General features: G+C 43.5%; 1 protein-coding gene across 1 annotated transcript in view; it reads right to left on the bottom strand.

Annotated features, from left to right (window-relative positions):
- Positions 1–1,649: 1,649 nt before the first annotated feature.
- Positions 1,650–21,319, bottom strand: part of CEP104 (centrosomal protein 104) — a 127,613-nt gene continuing 107,943 nt past the window's right edge. Inside the window, exons 17-22 of the mRNA XM_073656728.1 lie at positions 20,337–20,418; positions 19,310–19,418; positions 19,069–19,207; positions 11,350–11,417; positions 4,164–4,254; positions 1,650–2,117 (exon numbers count right to left, since the gene is read on the bottom strand). Of these exons, the coding sequence (XP_073512829.1) occupies positions 1,981–2,117; positions 4,164–4,254; positions 11,350–11,417; positions 19,069–19,207; positions 19,310–19,418; positions 20,337–20,418 (626 nt within the window). The 3' untranslated portion in view covers positions 1,650–1,980. The remainder of the gene's footprint in view (positions 2,118–4,163; positions 4,255–11,349; positions 11,418–19,068; positions 19,208–19,309; positions 19,419–20,336; positions 20,419–21,319) is intronic.

Raw genomic sequence — 21,319 nt, 5'->3', positions numbered from 1 at the left:
CTTCCTCTGGTCCATGTTGAGTTTGGTACACAAAATGTCACCAAACAACACAGTGAGTATCTGTAGCCCTATATACAGGCCAACTGACTGATTACAAGATTGTAGGCACCTGTGATGCTAATTAGTGGACACAGCTTGATTTAACATGTCCCTTTTGTCACATTATTTTCAGGGGTACCATCCATTCTGTCCAGGCCTATTTCATGAGTTTAATTTTTTTTTAAATTCTGTGGAAGCAGAAAAGCAATGTCTGACTTTCATTTGTTCATTTTCATAGATTTTTAATTTATTATTACTTTTCTCAGATTCAAGTTATTTCTGTGACCATTGTGGGTTTTTCTTTCATTAAACAAGGGGTACCAACAATTTTGACCACGTGTGTAGCTACCCCAACTAGTTTCACATATACAGGCTTCCTCAGGGGGCCAGAGCTAAAATGATAATGAAAAAATGGAGGGTTTGGCCTTTTAAAACTTTGGGTCTATCGTGATAGGACTTCAAATGCCACCCAATAGTTTATCACTTAATGCAACCCCAATCACATCCTTTCTTCACTTAAGCCATTCATTGCTGGCATAACTTAATCAACCAGTAAAGATCCAATAGGATTCTCATTAATATGTCCACATACCTCATACTTATTCTGTAGGCAGACCTAAAGAGAGTTGGAGCCAATGCTCATCCACGACGTCAGATGCCTGCCACTACATTATATCATGTCGTATACTCCTCTGTGCCCTACCTAATGTGGAGGTTGACACCCTAAAAAAATGCGCAGATGGCGCCCTCACTCAACAGTGACTCACCCTAGTATCACTGACCCTGGTTAACAACTACACTTATAAGAAGGGTGCGAATGAAATTTGTTCGTTGAGACCTGTTGTAAAATGAAACTTGTTGGCTCCAATGTAGGATCTCATGTCCCCCATATATCTATGACATGGGCTTTGTGGATATTGCTACAGATTTGTGACTTTGGAGAATGTGTCTGTGTAATGGAGCAGTATGCGGATAGCTGTGTGATTAGAGGTAGCACTCAATGGCTTCTCCCTGTAACACTCTTTATAAAACATGACTCTCAGTCATTAAGGGCTCTGTGTTCAGGTACCTAAAAAAAAAAAAAAAAAAAAAAAAAGACTGTTTTGGCTTCTCCATTGCTCAGAGTGATCAGTTTTCTGTCATCGTTGTGTTTTGCTTGTAGTTTTATTCAGACCTGCTCTTCGGGCTGGGATCTTACTGCCGGCGATAGGTGGACACTGCGTGGCTCCTGGATTTACGAAAAAAATCTTGTAGACAAATTTTCGTCTGAAAGCGTACATATTGTTAAATTTAAAAAGTCCACTGTCCTTCCATTTATAAATGTTAAATTGATGTTTAAAGAGTTTTGATTCAAGTTATCTGTAAGACTTTGAAGCTCTCCAATAGGTCTTTCCCATATAAACCAAATATCGCCTATAAATCTCATCCAACCCTGGATCATGTGGCACTCGGGGATTGGGTTGCTTTCAAAAATCTTTTTCCCAAGTGCCAAAAAATGAGTTAGCGTATTAAGGAGCGCAAAAAGCCCCCATAGCCGTTCCCTGCAGCTGCAAATACGTGTCATTCTTAAATACAATCAAATTGTGTATCAAAATAAATTCTAAAAGCAGTAGTAATAAAGAAATCTTCTTATCAAGGTTGCTGGAAATGAGATAACGGGATACAGCTTTTAGACCATCAGTGTGCATTATAGACTTATATAGAGCTTCATAATTGGCGGTTACCATTACACAATTTTTGCCCAAATGTAGATTGTCGAGTCCGCGCAGAGCTGCAGTGGTGTCCTTAATGAAAGATGCAAATTAATAATATAAGTAGTAATAGGAAATAGTGATACAAACATTAAGGGCTCTGTGTTCAGGTACAAAAAATATATATATATATACACATTTTTTAAAAAGACTTTTGTCTTCTCCGTGGCTCAGAGCCATGAGTTTTCCGTCACCGTTGTGGTTTGCTTGTAGTTTTATTCAGACCTGCTCTTGGGGCTGGGATCTTACTGCCGGCAATAGATGGACGCTGCTTGGCTCCTGTCGTCCCCGTTTTTGTTCCTGTTGCCCCTCCGGCTTTATTTGCGGCTGGGTAAAAAATAAAAAAAATAGTGGAATAAATAAAAATACCTGCTTTATGTACAGCAAATTATGCAGAAAAGTCCTATAATCTGTGCTGGAAAGAAGTGGCGTATTATCAGGCGTTCTGCAATATCGAATGCAGCATTAAAGGTATTTTACGATTAATTAGGTGTAATTGTTATACAATCCTTATTGCAAACATCTGAGGATGTGCCGTTACAGCCGGCTTCCTGTGTGGTGAGAGTCTGGGCACAGATGTATCGAGGCACATACACATGGCTTCATCATTCTACTTTCATTATGTAACATGGGGCAGAGTGGAAAAATACCTCAATAACATCAGTACTGAAACAAGTCTTTCCAAAGCTGCATCTACCTGATTAAATATATCTGCAAACAAAAGGAATAGTGCAAAGCTGTTTAACCACAGGGCGTCACCTCCCTGACTGTGGGTTTATAGCCGCTCCTCAAAGAGACAGTCAACCCTTAATTATCTGTTTGTCACATATTCACGTAAAAACGCGCAAGCAACTTTGTGAAAACATTATATTACTTAACTTTCACTGTCCATGAGTTACATTCTGTATTTTACTCCATAGCTGCACTCACTATTCTGCTGGTGAGGTCACTCTGTACATACATTACATTACTGATCCTGAGTTACATCCTGTATTATACTCCAGAGCTGCACTCACTATTCTGCTGGTGCAGTCACTGTGTACATACATTACATTACTGATCCTGAGTTACATCCTGTATTATACTCCAGAGCTGCACTCACTATTCTGCTGGTGCAGTCACTGTATACATACATTACATTACTCATCCAGTACTGATCCTGAGTTACATCCTGTATTATACTCCAGAGCTGCACTCACTATTCTGCTGGTGCAGTCACTGTGTACATACATTACATTACTCATCCAGTACTGATCCTGAGTTACATCCTGTATTATACTCCAGAGCTGCATTCACTATTCTGTTGGTGGAGTCACTGTGTACATACATTACATTACTGATCCTGTACTGATCCTGAGTTACATCCTGTATTATACTCCAGAGCTGCACTCACTATTCTGCTGGTGAGGTCACTGTGTACATACATTACATTACTGATCCTGTACTGATCCTGAGTTACATCCTGTATTATACTCCAGAGCTGCACTCACTATTCTGCTGGTGCAGTCACTGTGTACATACATTACATTACTGATCCTGTACTGATCCTGAGTTACATCCTGTATTATACTCCAGAGCTGCACTCACTATTCTGCTGGTGAGGTCACTCTGTACATACATTACATTACTGATCCTGTACTGATCCTGAGTTACATCCTGTATTATACTCCAGAGCTGCACTCACTATTCTGCTGGTGAGGTCACTGTGTACATACATTACATTACTGATCCTGTACTGATCCTGAGTTACATCCTGTATTATACTCCAGAGCTGCACTCACTATTCTTCTGGTGCAATCACTGTGTACATACTACATTACATTACTGATCCTGTACTGATCCTGAGTTACATCCAGTATTATACCTCAGAGCTGCACTCACTATTCTGCTGGTGAAGTCACTGTGTACATACATTACATTACTGATCCTGTACTGATCCTGAGTTACATCCTGTATTATACTCCAGAGCTGCACTCACTATTCTGTTGGTGCAGTCACTGTGTACATACATTACATTACTGATCCTGTACTGATCCTGAGTTACATCTTGCATTATACTCCAGAGCTGCAATCACTATTCTGCTGGTACAGTCACTGTGTACATACATTACATTACTGATTCTGTACTGATCCTGAGTTACCTCCTGTATTATACTCCAGAGCTGCACTCACTATTCTGCTCATACAGTCATTGCATTACTTATCCTGTACTGATCAGAATTTATTGTCTGTATTAGTATAAAAATAAAGAATAAAAATAACCCTGTTGTGAATGGAGCACTTTGGGCAGAAGCGGCTCTGGGGGGAGCAGATGTCAGTACCTTTTACCTATTGCTGTATTTCTATGGATCTTTTCATAGACCGGTCTCTAACCTTGTGCTGCTGCTTGTGTTCTCTGAAGAGCCAGTATCCTGCGAGGGTTCATTTTGCATCCATCTTTCCCCATAAGATGAGATTTCCAAGCCTGCGAAACCAAGATACAAGATTTTGCAATGATGCTTCTGTGAGCAGAGATTTGGATCTTCCTGTGGAGAACAGTCACTAGAACTAAACTTGTCTATATCCATGCAGGTTTTCCCCTTTCTTTGCCATGAACGTCCATTGCTTGGATTTGATAGCGAGAACCCAAACCAGTACTGGGGGGAGTCCAGTTCCACATAAACACTAAATAATGTCCCACGTGCGGATTTGGTGCTCCCTGATGCATGCAAGGAAACGTTCTGCCAAAGACAAGACACTCAGCAGGAATTTCCGCTGTCCAATAGTTGGGCTGGTGGGAAAAAGTGCATAAAGTAAGAAAGATTACATTACTCACCTTATAAATGTGCCGCTTTCCAGCGCCGCTGCTGCCTGCAAGCCAGTACAGACCGCTCAAGTAGTGATTGGCTGCAATGGTTATGTGATCATTACAGCACAGTGGCTTTCCTGTGGCAGTGTTTGGCTGCAGCGGTTACATGAAGAGTGATATCATTGCTGCTGCTCAGTATGTCAGGGAGCAGTGGTGCTGAAGGAACATTGGATTTTCCAGGAGTCTTTTTCATCATTTTGTGCATTTTTCCCCACTGGCACAATTTTTGAATAAGCAGAAAAACACCTTTAACAAAAATCTATGGATGAAAATAGTGGCAACATATTGATAAAACACAGCTGCTTTCTTCCAGAAATACTGCCACACTTGTCCAACGGTTGTGTGTGGTACTGCAGTTCAGCACTATTGAATTGGGTACAGTTGAACTGCAGTACCACACACAACCTATAGACATGGGTGGCGCTGTTTCTAGATTAAATCAGCCATGTCTTTCTAATCCTGAAAACAATTTTAAATCTTCACATTCCAAAAAAAGGCAGAAACAAAGACCCAATTAATTCATAGCCCGTTGGGTGATCCTAATACCGATGAATTATCAAGGGACGTGCGCCTGTAGAAAAATGCTGCCATTGCCAGAGACGTGTGCCCAGAAGTGGTGTCCTTATTATCTATGGGGTGTGACCTGCTATGTGGCAGATATAGTAGGAAAACTCTCACATAACAGTCAATAAGTCATCATCTGACTTGTTAAAGGGGTAGTCTAATCATAGAAATTTATGGTATATTTACACCTGCCTCAGAGCGGAGGATCCCCGATCCCCCATTCTGAATGTTTCCCCGATCCCCCATTCTGAATGTTGCCCCGATCCCCCATTCCGAATGTTGCCCAGAACCCCCATTCTGAATGTTGCCCCGATCCCCCATTCTGAATGTTGCCCCGATCCCCCATTCCGAATGTTGCCCCGATCCCCCATTCCGAATGTTGCCCCGATCCCCCATTCCGAATGTTGCCCCGATCCCCCATTTTGAATGTTTCCCTGATCCCCCATTCTGAATGTTTCCCCGAACCCCCATTCCGAATGTTGCCCAGAACCCCCATTCTGAATGTTGCCCCGAACCCCTATTCTGAATGTTGCCCCGATCCCCCATTCCGAATGTTGCCCCGATCCCCCATTCCGAATGTTGCCCCGATCCCCCATTCCGAATGTTGCCCGATCCCGCATTCTGAATGTTGCCCTCTTTGTGGTGCATGTGCAGCTCTCTCCATTCACTTATACGGTTGTCCTGGACACTTGCGCTGAGGGGGAGCTGCTCAATTGGTTGTTTACAACAGGGAACTCGGACCCCTCATTCTCAGCATCGGAGCAGTAGTCAGAGGTCAGCTATAACCTGTTTTACATAACTAAAAAGATTTGTATAAGTTTAGAAAAAAAATGAAGGAATAGTGCCAGTCTTGTTCTTAAAAGGATCCAGTTGTGTTGGATTTGGCCCCTGAGCTGCAGCCAGGAGGTTATAGAGCAGGAGGAGATGATCAGATTGATTGACATTTTTGTGGGAAAAGATTCATTAAAACTTGGATTTTATTCATTAAAATCCCTGGTGTTTCTAGCCTATGAGTCTAGCTGGCGGTGCTACTAGTGATTGACAGTCTTCCTTGTATGACTGTGCCTGCAGAGATAGCTGTCAATCACTAGTAGGACCGCCCACTGGACTCTTACAATACAAACACCAGGGATCTCAATGACTAAAATACAAGTTACACTGAATCTTTTCCAACAAACCCATATATCATTCTGCTCAGCTTCTCCTTCTCTGTACCGTGCTGTCCACATACCGGACTGTATGTACAATGTGACAGGTTCCCTTTAAGCTGACCACATTAAATGTATTTTGGCTGAACTCACCGGATTTTGTGGGATTTCCTGACCACCTAAAATATAAAGAGGCCTCCAAATATACCCGGATGGCAGATGCTGGGGTAGATAAGGACCAGGCAGTTGGATTTCAACAGGCCCATCCTTTTGTTCTCAGGGAAGATAAAGAACTGTCCTCTACTCTGATATGGATGACCTATCCTCAGGACACGTTATCAATATTATATTGGTAGGGGTCCGACACCTAACACCCCTCACTAATCAGCTCTTATCAGCTATGGCTGGATGCAGGTATGACAGTGCATGGAGATGGGTAGAGAAGTTTTACTCTGTGGTGCCGACAATACCACTATTTTGGATCAAGGGTGCTCAATAATGGATCCCAGGATCAAGGGGTTTTAATAGCAGTTTGTCACTTCTTCATCAGGACAAACCGTACCAGGTGAGCAATTACCTGTTTTCTCAATTTCTCTTATGTCATTGGATAAGACCCTATCTGCACTAATTGCTTTTTTTGGGGAGTAACTGCCTGCTTGTTAGTACTTAGACCCAAAATAAAAAAAAAATATAGTCCTGGATATAGTCCTTTAAGCTGCAGCTTACGCCTATCTTCCTATTCAGAAGACGTGCATGCTCGACTGAGCGGAGTGTGCATGTATATACTGTAGAAGGGTGAGATACAGCTTTGTTCGTCAGACAGCTATCTAATGTGTGTGGCCAGACTTGAGGTATAGCAGCTCTATGAAATTCCCTTGAATCAGGCCGAGCTGCGGACAATATACGCCCGGTCTGGATTGTCCAATAACTTGGCTCACTGACAAAAAAAGAGACCGTGGCAGTATCATTCATACTTGTGATGTTAGATATGAGCGACCTGGGGCTCGTGCAGTCCTTCAATGTGAGCTCTCATGTGGCTCCAGGGTGATATTCGGGGGTCCTGGGTGTCAGAGTTGAACAGGATTTAGTTGCTGGACTTATTTTAATCCCCACTATCCTGCATCCACTTACTGCAGGGGTGAGTACATACTGACCTCGTCTACCATGCCTGTCTTCTAGAAATAGGTGTAAAATAAAAGGCTGAAAACGTACCCCCATCCTGCTCTGCCAAGGCCCCTCGACTTAATCTTTCCTGGAATCAGACGAACTATCATATAACAAAGAAATCCCCCTTCCTTCTGATTTTCTTTTCCAATTAAAGAAAGGCACAAGACGTGAAGGCTATGCTGGAATTTCAGCAGCGACTGAGCACAACATGCCTTTATCTGAAATTATAACTGTGTCCTTTATTACAGGTGCTCTGGGGAGATCGCTTACAGGAGCGTAGAAAGCGGACGAAGAAATAAAAAGGGAATATTCATCTCCATACGGGGTCGGACCACAGGATAAATCGCACCCACCACCACCCATTACAGTCATGCCAGCTGGCACTCTGTCCAGGGTGATGTACATCCATTAAGCCTTAGAAAGAGAAACCAGAAGACAACAGAATGGCAACTAAGAAGCTAGAATTAAAGGAACGCCAGCAATCCCACCCAAATATTGCCCTAGGGGGAGGCGTTAGCTCCAACTAACAAAGTTCTTCAGCGCATATAGGAATAGCCCCCATACACAGACTAATATCGACAGGTTCAGGTGACACTTACAGTTGTGCTCAAAAGTTTACATACCACGGCAGAATTTTTCCTTTCTTGGCCTTGTTTCAGAAAATATGAATGATAACAAAAAAACCTTTTTCTCCACTCATGGTTATTGGTTGGGTGAAGCCATTTATTGTCAAACTACTGTGTTTTTCTCTTTTTAAATCTTAATGACAACCAAAAACATCCAAATGACCCTGATCAAAAGTTCACATACTCTGGTGATTTTGGCCTGATAACATGCACAGAATTTGACACAAATGGGTTTGAATGGCTACTAAAGGTAACACCCTCACTTGTGACCTGTTTGCTTGTAATCAGTGTGTGTGCATAAAAGTTGAGTGAGTTTCTGGGATCCAGACAGACTCTTGCAACTTTCATCCAGCCACTGACGTTTCTGGATTGTGAGTCATGGGGAAAGCAAAAGAATTGTCAACGGATCTATGGGAAAAGGTAGTTGAACTGTATAACACAGGAAAGGGTTACAAAAAGATATCCAAGGAATTGATAATGCCAGTCAAAGGGCTCTGTAAAAACCAAACCATGGTCAGGTAGACCAACAAAGATTTCGGCCACAACTGCCAGGAAAATTGTTCGGTATGCAAAGAAAAACCCACAAATAACATCAGCTGAAATTCAGGACTATCTGAAAACTAGCGGTGTGGCTGTTTCAAGATGCACAATAAGGAGGCACTTGAAGAAAAATGGGCTGCATGGTCGAGTCGCCACAAGAAAGCCATTACTGCGCAAATGCCACAAAGTATCTCGCCTACAATACGCCAAACAGCACAGAGACAAGCCTCGAAACTTCTGGAACAAGGTAATTTTGAGCGATGAGACCAAAATTGAACTTTTTGGCCACAACCATAAACGTTACATTTGGAGAGAGGTCAACAAGGCCTATGATGAAAGGAACACCATTCCTACAGTAAAGCACGGAGGTGGATCGCTGATGTTTTGGTGATGTGTGAGCTACAAAGGCACAGGAAACTTGGTGAAAGTTGAAGGAAAGATGAATGCAGCACGTTATCAGCAAATCCTGGAGGAAAATTTGCACTCATCAGCCCGGAAGCTGCGCATGGGACGTACTTGGACGTTCCAACATGACAATGATCCAAAACACAAGGCCAAGTCGACCTGTCATTGGCTACAGCAGAACAAAGTGCAGGTTCTGGAGTAACCATCTCAGTCTCCTGACCTCAATATCATTGAGCCACTCTGGGGAGATCTCAAGCGCGCAGTTCATGCTAGACAGCCCAGGAATTTACAGGAACTGGAGGCTTTTTGCCAAGAAGAATGGGCAGCTTATCCACTACCACAAAAGACTTCAAGCTGTCATTGACGTTAGATGGGGCAATACACGCTCTTAAGAACTGGGGTATGTGAACTTTTGATCAGGGTCATTTGTATGTTTTTGGTTGTCATGAAGATTTAAAAAGTAGTAGTAGTTTGACAGTAAATGGCTTCACCCAACCAATAACCATGAGTGGAGAAAAAGATTTTTTGTTATCATTCATATTCTCTGAAACAAGGCCAAGAAAGGAAAAATTCTGCCGGGGTATGTAAACTTTTGAGCACAACTGTATGTGTATGGGGCGCCGGCCGACTGTCGATCAGACATGTCCGCATTCAGACTGCTGATCGTTTTGTTCTCCCAGAGATGAGCGCTGGCAGAGATGTTGGTCTGGCTTTCTCATAGAGAATATAGGAGTGCTCGGCAGAGATGGCTACCATCTGACAGTTTGGCTAACACCCCTCTCCCCCGCCTTAAGCAGACTTACCAGTCAAAATTTTGAGAAAGCTGGGAAATAACTGGAATGTCAGACAGTGATACACCTAATACACCCGCTACTGCCATAAAGCTACAACCGGCTATTACTGGGACAGCTCTGTGATAAGCCCTGGAGGATCTGTATTCTAGTGTCAGCCCTGCTTCAATACCTCTTTATAATGAAGATGATTTATCAGGGTAAGCTAGGTAACAGCCCCTGTACGTAAAATTATCCAAATTTCTCCATCTTCTCCACTCTGTCAGTCCATGATAATCAAACTGCAATCAGATGTCATCCGAGTGCAGTCCAATATTTTCCATGCACTCATTGACTCGCATAGCCGAGAGCTGTCTGAATATCGTATCTAATTCTGGCATGATGCAACTTTTTCCTAGGAGAGGCTCTGTCCAAGGGAAAAAAAATCGGACATATGCATGACCCCATGGCATAACATTGGTCCGAATGTGATCGGACCAGAAATATAGTCATGTGCACGAGCTCTTAGGAAGATGATTTATTATTCAGACTTTTTTTTTTCTTAGTCATGGGTTGTCAGAAAAATAACCAAGAGGCATACTCGCCACCTGTTACCCCCCTGGATCCCGCGCAAACTGCTTCGGTGGTCAGTGTCTGGGAGTGAAGACTGCGCCGTCCAGATGTCACAGGACCGCCGAAGCCTGTGACTAGCTGCAGCGGTCAAATGCCATTGGATGTTTATTTAATGTTGCACGTTTCGGAGGTCCTGTAACATCTGGACGCCACAGTCTTCACTCCCAAAGAGTCCACCGAAGCAGCCTCTTGTCATCCCTCGGCATCCAGCACTGACTGATCCTGTGGTCGGTGTCAGCTCTGGGAGTGAAGACTGCGCCGTCAGGATGTCAGAGGACAGCAAACAAACATCTAATAACACCTGACCACTGCAGCCAGTCACGGGCTTCGGCGGTTTTGTAACATCCGGATGGTATGATTATTGCTTTAGGGAGCGAACTCCAACCACCTGGAAGTCAGCGCTGGATCCATGAAGGTCACAGGAGATGGGTATGCTGTCGTCGGCAGCTTTCCCTGAGATTAGTATGCAATCAGAAGTGTTTCACAGCATCAGAAATTTTAGGAAGTCTCATACACACTGCAAAAATATCTGCAAATTTGACATCTGTATATGCTGTGACTGTCAGGGCGCGTTTTACCCTCTGCATAGGATGATGGCTCGCCAATCTTACCGGTGTCTATGAGGCTCTGACTATTTTGCCACACATTAAATCTTATGTCAAAGGGAAGAATACAAGATGATAAAAAACATGCTTCCCTTCGGACAAAGCGGCACGCTTGCATATGACTTGTGTCTGGCACTTCATCCACCTGAATATTGGAAATACCAGACATGGACGAGAGCGGAGCTTTGTCTGGATGAGAGCGGACATGTTTTTCTAATCTCAAAAGCTCCTATAACGTCTTTATTTCAGTTACCTCTTCTCCTGGTGTGAAGTTTTCATGGCATAATGGGCAGCGATTTGCAACTTTTTCACCTTTAGCAGCTGTTAAAAAAATAATAGAATACAATATCAGATGGTTATGACGCGACCTGGTCTAATACAATTACATTGGTGGCCTTATTATAGTATTGTTTGCTGGTGGCAGTGGAACCCCAACCAACCAGCCATGACCCCCTCCTTCACGCTTTGCACTGGCACAGCAGGTTATCCTCCATTCAGCCGCCTGCCTCGTACTTTATCTCTACCCCCCGTGGATTGGTCATTTTAAGGATTCATAAGGTGATGGCATATTACAGGGCTATACTATCATTTGATGATCGGTAATAGTCAGACTTCTGGGACCCCCACAATTGTAAAAATAAAGTGGTTATTCAGCAATGTGTCCCATTCACTGTTTAACTGCTGGCTCCCCGCAGTTAGGCAGCAGGGAGCCGGCTGTCAATCAGCATGACGTTGGCATTCACGCCCCATCAACAGAGCAGAAAGGAAGAGAAGATGCTGCTCTGTTGTGGTGACATTAGCATAAGATGCAGAATTGCTGGCAAGAGCAATCAGTCACTGCTCTGTGCTGGCAGAGATCTGTGCCGGGCAGAACGAGCAGGTAGGTAGCAACTACCAGCCTGTTATTTTTTTTTTTACTGTGGCCTAAGAACTAACAGTCCTGAGTAACCCCTTTAACGCCGGCTGGTAAATAATGAGAGTGGGCACAGCGCTGAATCAGTGTTATGGCTCCTTCATTATCAGGATCTGTGGAGGGTTCCTGAAGTGGGACATCAACCAACCATAAAGTGGAGGTATATGGATACCACCCCAAATGGCCAAATACCCCAAAAACAGACTAGAAATGGTTAAAATTAAAAACCGATGGAAAGAATGGACCTTTCTGATGTGCAACACATAGATGAAGACCTGACCCCACAATAAAGGCCAGTGTTATATGGGATTGCATCCCTCAAAACAAGAGTGTCAGATCTGACTATGTAAAATAATAATAAATAATAATAATCTTTATTTTTATATAGCGCTAACATATTCCGCAGTGCTTTACAGACATTATGGGCACTGTCCCCATTGGGGCTCACAATGTAGATTCCCTATCAGTATGTCTTTGGAATGTGGGAGGAAACCGGAGAACCTGTAGGAAACCCACACAAACACAGGGAGAACATACAAACTCCTTGCAGATGTTGTCCTTGGTGGGATTTGAACCCAGGACCCCAGCGCTGCAAGGCTGCAGTGCTAACCACTGAGCCAACGTGCTGTCCAAAATTGGACTGGCAGCAGATTAACAGCAGGGCAGCCGTCTCTATTATATCCACATCTTGACATCTGATTGTAGGACATAGACACTTGTCAGAAAAAAAAATAGACGTTCATTTACTTGTCGGAGCCTTATTAGTGGAAGAACATCACTAATGCCTGAACTGGACCTCCCCGTCCTGGCCTCACACTTTTGGTTGAGTAACAATCATTGGCCTCCACAAGAAAGTTGTCCAGCTGGTGGAGACGTATCGTGTACATGGCACACCCAGGCCTTTGTGGATTCAGTCACAGTAACTGCAAGGACTTGGAATAATGTCCGCTGCGGATGAGGAAATTCTTTGGGAGCAGTGCAGGAGCCACGCCTGCGATCATTGTATGGCCGGTGGCAGGGCGCCAAGGTGCGGGGCAAACTCTGCTGCCAGCTAGAACGGATAGCGCTTCAGTTTTTATCATTTCCTATGTGGATAAAATTATTCATTTGACAACTCTGAGATGAAAAAAAAAAATCATGTGGAGCTGCCATGTAGGACGCAGCCAACCTGACAGTGGCACGGGGAGCACAAAGACCTCTACTGTAGTAACCTGTCAGCAGCTTCCATGCAGTGCACAACCTTGTCATTAGCAGGACTGCGCGCCAGATCAAGATTATGAGAGGTTTATACGTCGTGCGGGCTGTGCCCCTACTGCTGGCACCAATTAATGTGGTGCTGACTGATTCCCATGTGTAAGTATAGAGGGTAGCGCCAAGTCACTAAGGCAGGCATGTATAACAAGGAGGTCTACGAGATGTACCTAGGTATTGTTACCACCGATAACACGCATCTACAACGGTCCAGCAAGATGACCACCATCTCTGTGGTTAGGCTTTAGGGTAACGCAGTGGTCACCTTGTTTGGTGAACAGTAATTCTACTGTTCACAGGTAGAAACACTGCCTCCATATCTATCTTTGTACACTATGTAGGCACAGATAGTGTTGTCTCCCTGACTCTCTGTAAATAATGTAGGCACAGATAGTACCACCTCCCTGTGTCACAGCGGTAACTCGTATGTCTCCTCAGTGCTGCCTTACTCACAGTGGTCACCACCATGCTTCTCTTCGTGCCAGCCTGACTTGCTGAGTTTGCCTCTTGCAGCACTCCTCAGCACTGCTGCATCTGTATGCTGTCTCAACATAACTATAGGAGGGGCGGCCAGGTCCTGCAGGAATTTAACCCTGCTGTGTTCTGTAGGGTTTGGATTCTCCAGCCAATCACCAACCAGCAGGTGCTATGTCAGGCAGTGCCGACCTCCACACTTTTGCCTGAGCTTTGGTTCCAGTTTGCTGTTAGCATCTAGTTCCCAGTCAAGGTGTTTTGTTATTTATCCCTCCTGTTACTGACCCAGCTGGTCTTCTCATCTTGTCTAATCTCTCAGCTTCAGACCTCGGCTACGTATACTGAACCTGTGCTGCCGGCCCCAACCCCGAACAGTCTGACTGTACTTCTGTCTCGCCCCTCCTGTACCTCGCATACTTGCTCTGACCCATGGGTCAGCTGCTGCAGGTCCAGAAACTGCCCTGGACTGGTACCTGGTGGCTATCCTGCGACCCAAGCCTATCCTCACCATCAGAGGCACTAGTGCTAGAGCAAGTAGCCACTTAATCACGCCCCTCCAGGGTAAGCCCAGCCCGTGCCGCAGTGGGTCCACACCCACCAGCGTTACACCCGGTCTCTCGCCCTGTATATAATGTAGGCACAGATAGTGCCGCTTCCCTATGTAAATTATATAGGTACAGATAGCACTGCCCCATCTCTCCCTGTAAATACAGATAATGCTGCCTCCTTGTCTCTCTTTGTACACCATTTAGACACAAATAGCACTGCCCTTTTTCTCTCCCTTTTTAATGATGTAAATACAGATAGTACTGCCTCCCTCTCTGTAAATGATATAGGCACAGATAGTACAGCCCACCTTCTTTCCCTGTAAATGATGTAAAAACTGATAGTGCTGCCTCCCTGTCTCTTTTTGTACATCATGTAGACATAGATAGTGCAGCCTCTGTGTCTCTTTTTGTACATCATGTACAGATAAATAATACTGACTCCATGTCTCTCTTTGCACACCATGTAGGCACAGATAGTACTGCCCCGTCTCCCCTGGTAAATTATGTAAATACAGACAGTACGGTCTTCCTGACAATCTCTGTAAATATTGTAGTCACAGATAGTGCTGCCTTCCTGTCTCACTGTTAATAATGTAAGCACAGATAGTGCTGTCTCTGTGTCTCTTTCTGTAAATAACATAGGCACAGATAGTGCCGGCGCCCTGTTTCTATCTGTAAATTATGTAGGCACAGATAGTACTGCCTCCCTATCTCTCTCTGTAAACAATAAAGGCACAGATAGTGCTGCCTTCCTTTCTCTCTCTGTAAATAATGTAGGCAAATACTGTCGCCTCGCTCTGTAAATGATGTAGGCACAAATAGTATTACCCTGTCTGACCCTGTAAATTGCTATACACCTGTCCCGGGTATCCCGTGCTCTGTCTTCTTCCCCCGAGTTTGCTGCCCTCTGTTTTGCTCCATGTCGTGTTTTGCAATTTGCACAGAGTGGATCAATAACCTCATCTCACTAGACCTATTTAAGATCCATTTATTCACACACCTGTGTCTTGGGATTGAGAATCTAGTAGTATGTTTGATGTGCTCCACCATTTGCGCTTTTCTGTTTGTGCTTGCATTCATCCCTAATGGTCTCCCTTTCATTCATCCTGCTGCTCCTGAGATTGCTGTGTGCACCAAGTCCTCGCTGCCCACGTGCCTTCCTATTTTCTACACCAATGCCTTTGGGTCCGTGAGCCCACCTGAATCTAAGGCTTAGAGGATCCACCTCACCTAGAGAGCCTAATATAAATTATATAAATACAGATAGTTCTACCTCCTTGTCTTTCTGTAATGATTTAGGCACAGATAGTACTTTGTGTAAAAAGGAATATACAGTGGGTACGGAAAGTATTCAGACCCCTTTACATTTTTCACTCTTTGTTTCATTGCAGCCATTTGGTAAAATATAAAAAGTTCATTTTATTCTCGTTAAAGTACACTCTGCACCCCATCTTGACTGAAAAAAACCCAAATGTAGACATTTTTGCAAATTTATTAAAAAAGAAAAACTGAAATATCACATGGTCATAAGTATTCAGACCCTTTGCTCAGTATTGAGTAGAAGCACCCTTTTGAGCTAGTACAGCCATGAGTCTTCTTGGGAATGATACAACAAGTTTTTCACACCTGGATTTGGGGATCCTCTGCCATTCTTCCTTGCAGATCCTCTCCAGTTCCGTCAGGTTGGATGGTGAACGTTGGTGGACAGCCATTTTCAGGTCTCACCAGAGATGCTCAATTGGGTTTAGGTCAGGGCTCTGGCTGGGCCAGTCAAGAATGGTCACAGAGTTGTTCTGAAGCCACTCCATTGTTATTTTTAGCTGTGTGCTTAGGGTCATTGTCTTGTTGGAAGGTGAACCTTCGGCCAAGTCTGAGGTCCAGAGCACTCTGGAAGAGGTTTTCATCCAGGATATCTCTGTACTTGGCCACATTCATGTTTCCTTCAATTGCAACCAGTCGTCCTGTCCCTGCAGCTGAAAAACACCCCCATAGCATGATGCTGCCACCACCATGTTTCACTGTTGGTATTGTATTGGGCAGGTGATGAGCAGTGCCTGGTTTTCTCCACACATACCGCTTAAAATTATCACCAAAAAGTTCTATCTTTGTCTCATCAGACCAGAGAATCTTATTTCTCATAGTCTGGGAGTCCTTCATGTGTTTTTGAGCAAACTCTATGCGGGCTTTCATATGTCTTGCACTGAGGAGAGGCTTCCCGTTGGGCCACTCTACCATAAAGGCCCGACTGATGGAAGGCTGCAGTGATAGTTGACTTTGTGGAACTTTCTCCCATCTCCCTACTGCATCTCTGGAGCTCAGCCACAGTGATCTTGGGGTTCTTCTTTACCTCTCTCACTAAGGCTGTTCTCCAGCAATTGCTCAGTTTGGCTGGACGGCCAGGTCTAGGAAGACTTCTGGTGGTCCCAAACTTCTTCCATTTAAGGATTATGGAGGCCATTGTGCTCTTAGGAACCTTGAGTAATGAAGAAATTGTCTTGTAACCTTGGCCAGATCTGTGCCTTGCCACAATTCTGTCTCTGAGCTCCTTGGGCAGTTCCTTTGAGCTCATGATTCTCATTTGGTCTGACATGAACTGTGAGCTGTGAGGTCTTATATAGACAGGTATGTGCCTTTCCAAATCAAGTCCTATCAGTTTAATTAAACACAGCTGGACTCCAATAAAGGAGTGGAACCATCTCAAGGAGAACCACAAGGAAATGGACAGCATGTGACTAAATATGAGTGTCTGAGCAAAGGGTCTGAATACTTATGACCATGTGATATTTCAGTTGTTCTTTTTTAATAAATTTGCAAAAATGTCTACATTTCTGTTTTTTCAGTAAAGATAAGAAAAAAAATGAACTTTTTAGAATTTACCAAATGACTGAAAATGAAACAAAGAGTGAAAAATTTAAAGGAGTCTGAATACTTTCCGTACCCACTGTATGTATGTAGGTACAGACAGTTCTGCCTGTGTCTCTCCCAGTAAATTATGGTGGCACAGGTTTTATGCCCTCTCCATAAATAACCAAGAATATGTTCCAGGAGCTGATGTGTCTTACTGGACATGTAGGCTAGCAATCTTGTATGGAAGGCTGAGACACATGAAGTCATTTTTCAATTCCACAGTTGCACTGTATGTTTTGCCGTCTGTGACCATGTAAACTGATCACTAGAGCAATGTACAGCTAATGTGTTTGGCCAGTGTAAGGAATCTTCTCTCACTCTTTTTCTTTCCTTATGTCTGACCTTTTAGACTTTCTTAATTATCGGTTACCGTATGAGTTCAGGTGGAACATTTGTTGGGGATTTTTGGAGCAGACAGCATTAATACATAACAAAAGTATAGTACAAGGCAAGCTAATCCGTGTACAAAATCCTATTCGCATGTAGTGGAAAAAAAAAATGAAGCAGGCTGTATATTTTGCAGATTTATTCCAAATGTTCTGCTGTGGGTTTGCAGCAATAAATCAAAGTTTCCTAAGCGCTTGAAGATATGACTGATCCCTGCTAATTGCTAGATTGAAGTTAGGAAAGAGATGCACGACTTCGCTCTCTGTTGGCTCTGAGCAACTTTTTCCTGGTGGCGGCATTACTATAGAGGCCAATAAAGATGAGCGGATCAATTTGCACGAACCCGGTCCACAGTTCGGGTTACTGGTCTCTGGCTGTGGACAGTAGCTGCATGAATTTCCTTACCCTTGGGGATCCCAGGATCGGGCTATGATTTTCCGGGCTGGCACATCGTCACCAGATCACTGACCTGGACCATGGGCAATCTGCTTATCCCTAGAGGCCACTCATGCGGCCACCTGGAAAAAGATGAGCAGTGCAGAGCGGATCGTGTACAATGCTACTTTCATAGTAGTGTTGAAGCTTTAGACTAGTGGTGTGGAGGTAAGGGTGCATCTTGGGAGGAGCGATCTACTTTTACCTCCGACATATGCCACTGTATAAGTGTCACGGGTGTGTCAGATTTGACAGACAGTTATACGAGGTCCGGCTGTAGAAGGTCGCTTTGCTTGGCCTTGCAAACATCTTCCTGATCCTTTCATGATCACTCTCTCTCTAGGACCCATAGGTGATCTTCATCTTACTTGGGGATTATTCCTTTAGGACTCAGTGGTGATCTTCACCTTCTGCTGCTAATTACCACACCCTTGCTGTATCGTTAAATACACTCAGATCCTCAGAGAGTTGCTGGTGATAGTTTCTTCTTCAATTCAGGCCTGGAATTCTAGTAGTAGGCTACAATTTCCTTGGAGTTCCTTTGTGGATTGTAGCCCTGTTCTCTCCGGTGTCATCTTAAAGCTAAGTGTATTCCCTTGTCTGTTTCCCTGGTTTGTCTTTAGCTGCAGTGGGGCTGACTAGTGCTCACCCCTTCCCCTCCCTACCTAGGGCCTAAGCTCTAGGGTCAGCCAGGGATTAGGTATCCTGCTCGGCGATAGGGGAGTCAGGGTGTCGTTAGATCTACTTAGGGGTCGCCACTCTCCTTTTCCCTAGTTGTAGGGCTCCCTCCCCTATTTCCGTTATTTTACACTGGGTTCTCACCATACATAGCGTGACAATAAGCATAGGTGTCCAGGGTAAAAAAAAGTATACCGGAAGTAGTAAAAAAGACCCTCTTTCAGCCTCCGTCAGGGGAATAATACCCAATAGATATGTTTATTGTATACGCCAGGAGCATTCCAGTGCATAAGCCAAATGTAATACTAGTGCAGTATTAATGCATCCTAAGCCATATGCCCTCAACATCCAGGATAAGAAAACCCAAGCAGATACTTACGGTTACAAGTCTTGGACTTGACATGCTCTAGTAAGTGATCCTTAGATATGGCTTCAGTGCAGCGCTGGCATTTGCCAAACAGGTCTTTGTGGTCACACTCGGTCAGAAGGTGATCTGTCAGACTGGCAATTTCTACAACCTGGTTAAGAAATACAGAAATTCAATAGAAGGTTTGTATGGGATATTGATGAAGAGACAACATAAAAGATGTCTTGTCAGAGAAGGACAAGAAGCCATTTACCTGCTTGCAGTGTTCACAACGTTTCAGCATTGGGCATTGCTTCCAGTAATGGAGATCCAAGCCTTCCTCTGTGAACGACTCATCTCTTTCCCCACAGAAGATACATAAACTACAAATAGGACACATGTATGTCAAAGCTGTACACAGTGGGGCCCAAACTTTATATACTCTGCACCAGGGGGACAATTTAATAGCAAGCCAGTTAACCTTGCATTGTGTTTCTGGTGGTGCAAACGTAGTCATGTTTTGCCAGTTGTTAGAACACTACCACTCCTCACATGATCCGAAATGTCAGCCACAGACTAGAGGATAAAAGACCTCGGAAAATCCTGAAGTACCTAAAGGGAATTTGGTTGATCCAAACTCAAGACTGTAGACCACTGATCCGCCTACATCCTGTCCTCCAATTTCTGCTGATTCTGGAACAGTTTTTCTTTTTCTTCTGTGCCCTTCTGTTCCAAAGTTATGTCCCCCGATAATAATGGTGTAAAGTTTCGCTTCCTGGGCGTGTACCACTGAACAACTCTGTGGGCATTTGCTTATTCTCCTCTAATGTCGGCCAATCAAAATGCAGCCACGCCCACATATATGTTTTGTGGTACACGCCCAGGAAGGGAAAATTTGCATCATTATTACCAGGGGACATAATTTTGGAACAGAAGAAAAAGAAAAACTGTTCCAGAATCAGCGGAAATTGGAGGAGGTACTCAGTTTAAAAGTCTGGTGAGAGGTTCTCCAAATACCTAGAAAAGCAGGTTCTAAAATATTCAATTGAGAATCAAAAGACTGCCATTAAAATCTATTTGACAGGTGACCTTTTCATATTTTCATTTCCCCTATGGTAAGGCCAACTTATTGTGACATTATAATCAGAAGCGGAAGAGTCAGATTATATATGTATGTACATTCCCAGAATAGTTTACTTTAACTTCTCTTACAACCCATTAAGTAAACAGTGACGAGTCTTAACGGCTTGTGCTTTTATCTTCCTGGAGGCTGCAATCAAGAAAGCAAATATTGGACTTACTTATCTAAGTAGTTATTAACAGACGACTGGTCATCAAGGGTTTCGCTGTTTGGAGACATTAATAGTTTCTTGCCACGGTCGTCTTGAAAAATAAAGTAATGGGAAAATATAAAAGGTAAGGGATTATTTCATAAATTATTTTCATACTTCAGCCCTAAAAAGACACTTTAACTTTTTTTTTTTTAAATTAATTTACATTATTTCTAGCAAGAAAAAAATACCTTTTCCATCATTTTTTACTTCCAACTTGATGCTGGTGAGAATTTACATTGCTGGGGACAGACTTTGGATAAAATGAGTCTTCTCCCCCCTCTGGCAGCTTACTATATAGTCTATTCTAATTTCCTCTGCAGCAGGAGTCTTCTCATTTATACTGCCATACTACTGCAAAGGTTCTGCTCCTTGACCTGACAAGCAGGCCAGAAAGTTATTTCTATTGCTCTGGGCTGAATACTGAATAACTATGCAGAGACCTGGCAGCTGTGGGGATGGTGATAGAGCATGTGTGACCACTCAGCTCATTAGGTGGATGTGCACGTTGCTGTACACTGTGAACACGAGGTGGTGCTATACTATATAATAACATGTTACAACTTCACTGGAACTTTTTTTCTTACAGCATGTAAATGGCAAACAATGAACAGTAGTAGTAGCATGTAGTATAGCTGAGAAGACTCAGTTAGAACAGACTGTATAGTAAGCTACCAGAGGGGGAAGAAGACTGATTTCATCCATAGCCTGCCCTCAGAAATGAAATTTCACAGCAGCACCAAAATTTAAGTAAAAATGATGAAATGGGTATTTTATTTGTGCTAGAAATATTGTAAATTAATTAAATAATAAATTTTTTTATGTCATAAACCATCCTAACTACGTATGCAATGATGTGCCCTAAAATATATTTTATCGATTGCCTTTCTCTCTGGTTTCAAGCATTGTTCCAGTCCCACATGAAGGCTCCTCTTCTCTGCTGGCTCACAGAG

This window comes from Phyllobates terribilis, unplaced genomic scaffold, assembly GCF_046119375.1.
Source record: "Phyllobates terribilis strain yellow unplaced genomic scaffold, ASM4611937v1 Scaffold_12__6_contigs__length_324123572, whole genome shotgun sequence".
Lineage (NCBI taxonomy): Eukaryota > Metazoa > Chordata > Amphibia > Anura > Dendrobatidae > Phyllobates > Phyllobates terribilis.
This window is presented reverse-complemented; position numbering and strand designations above follow the sequence as displayed.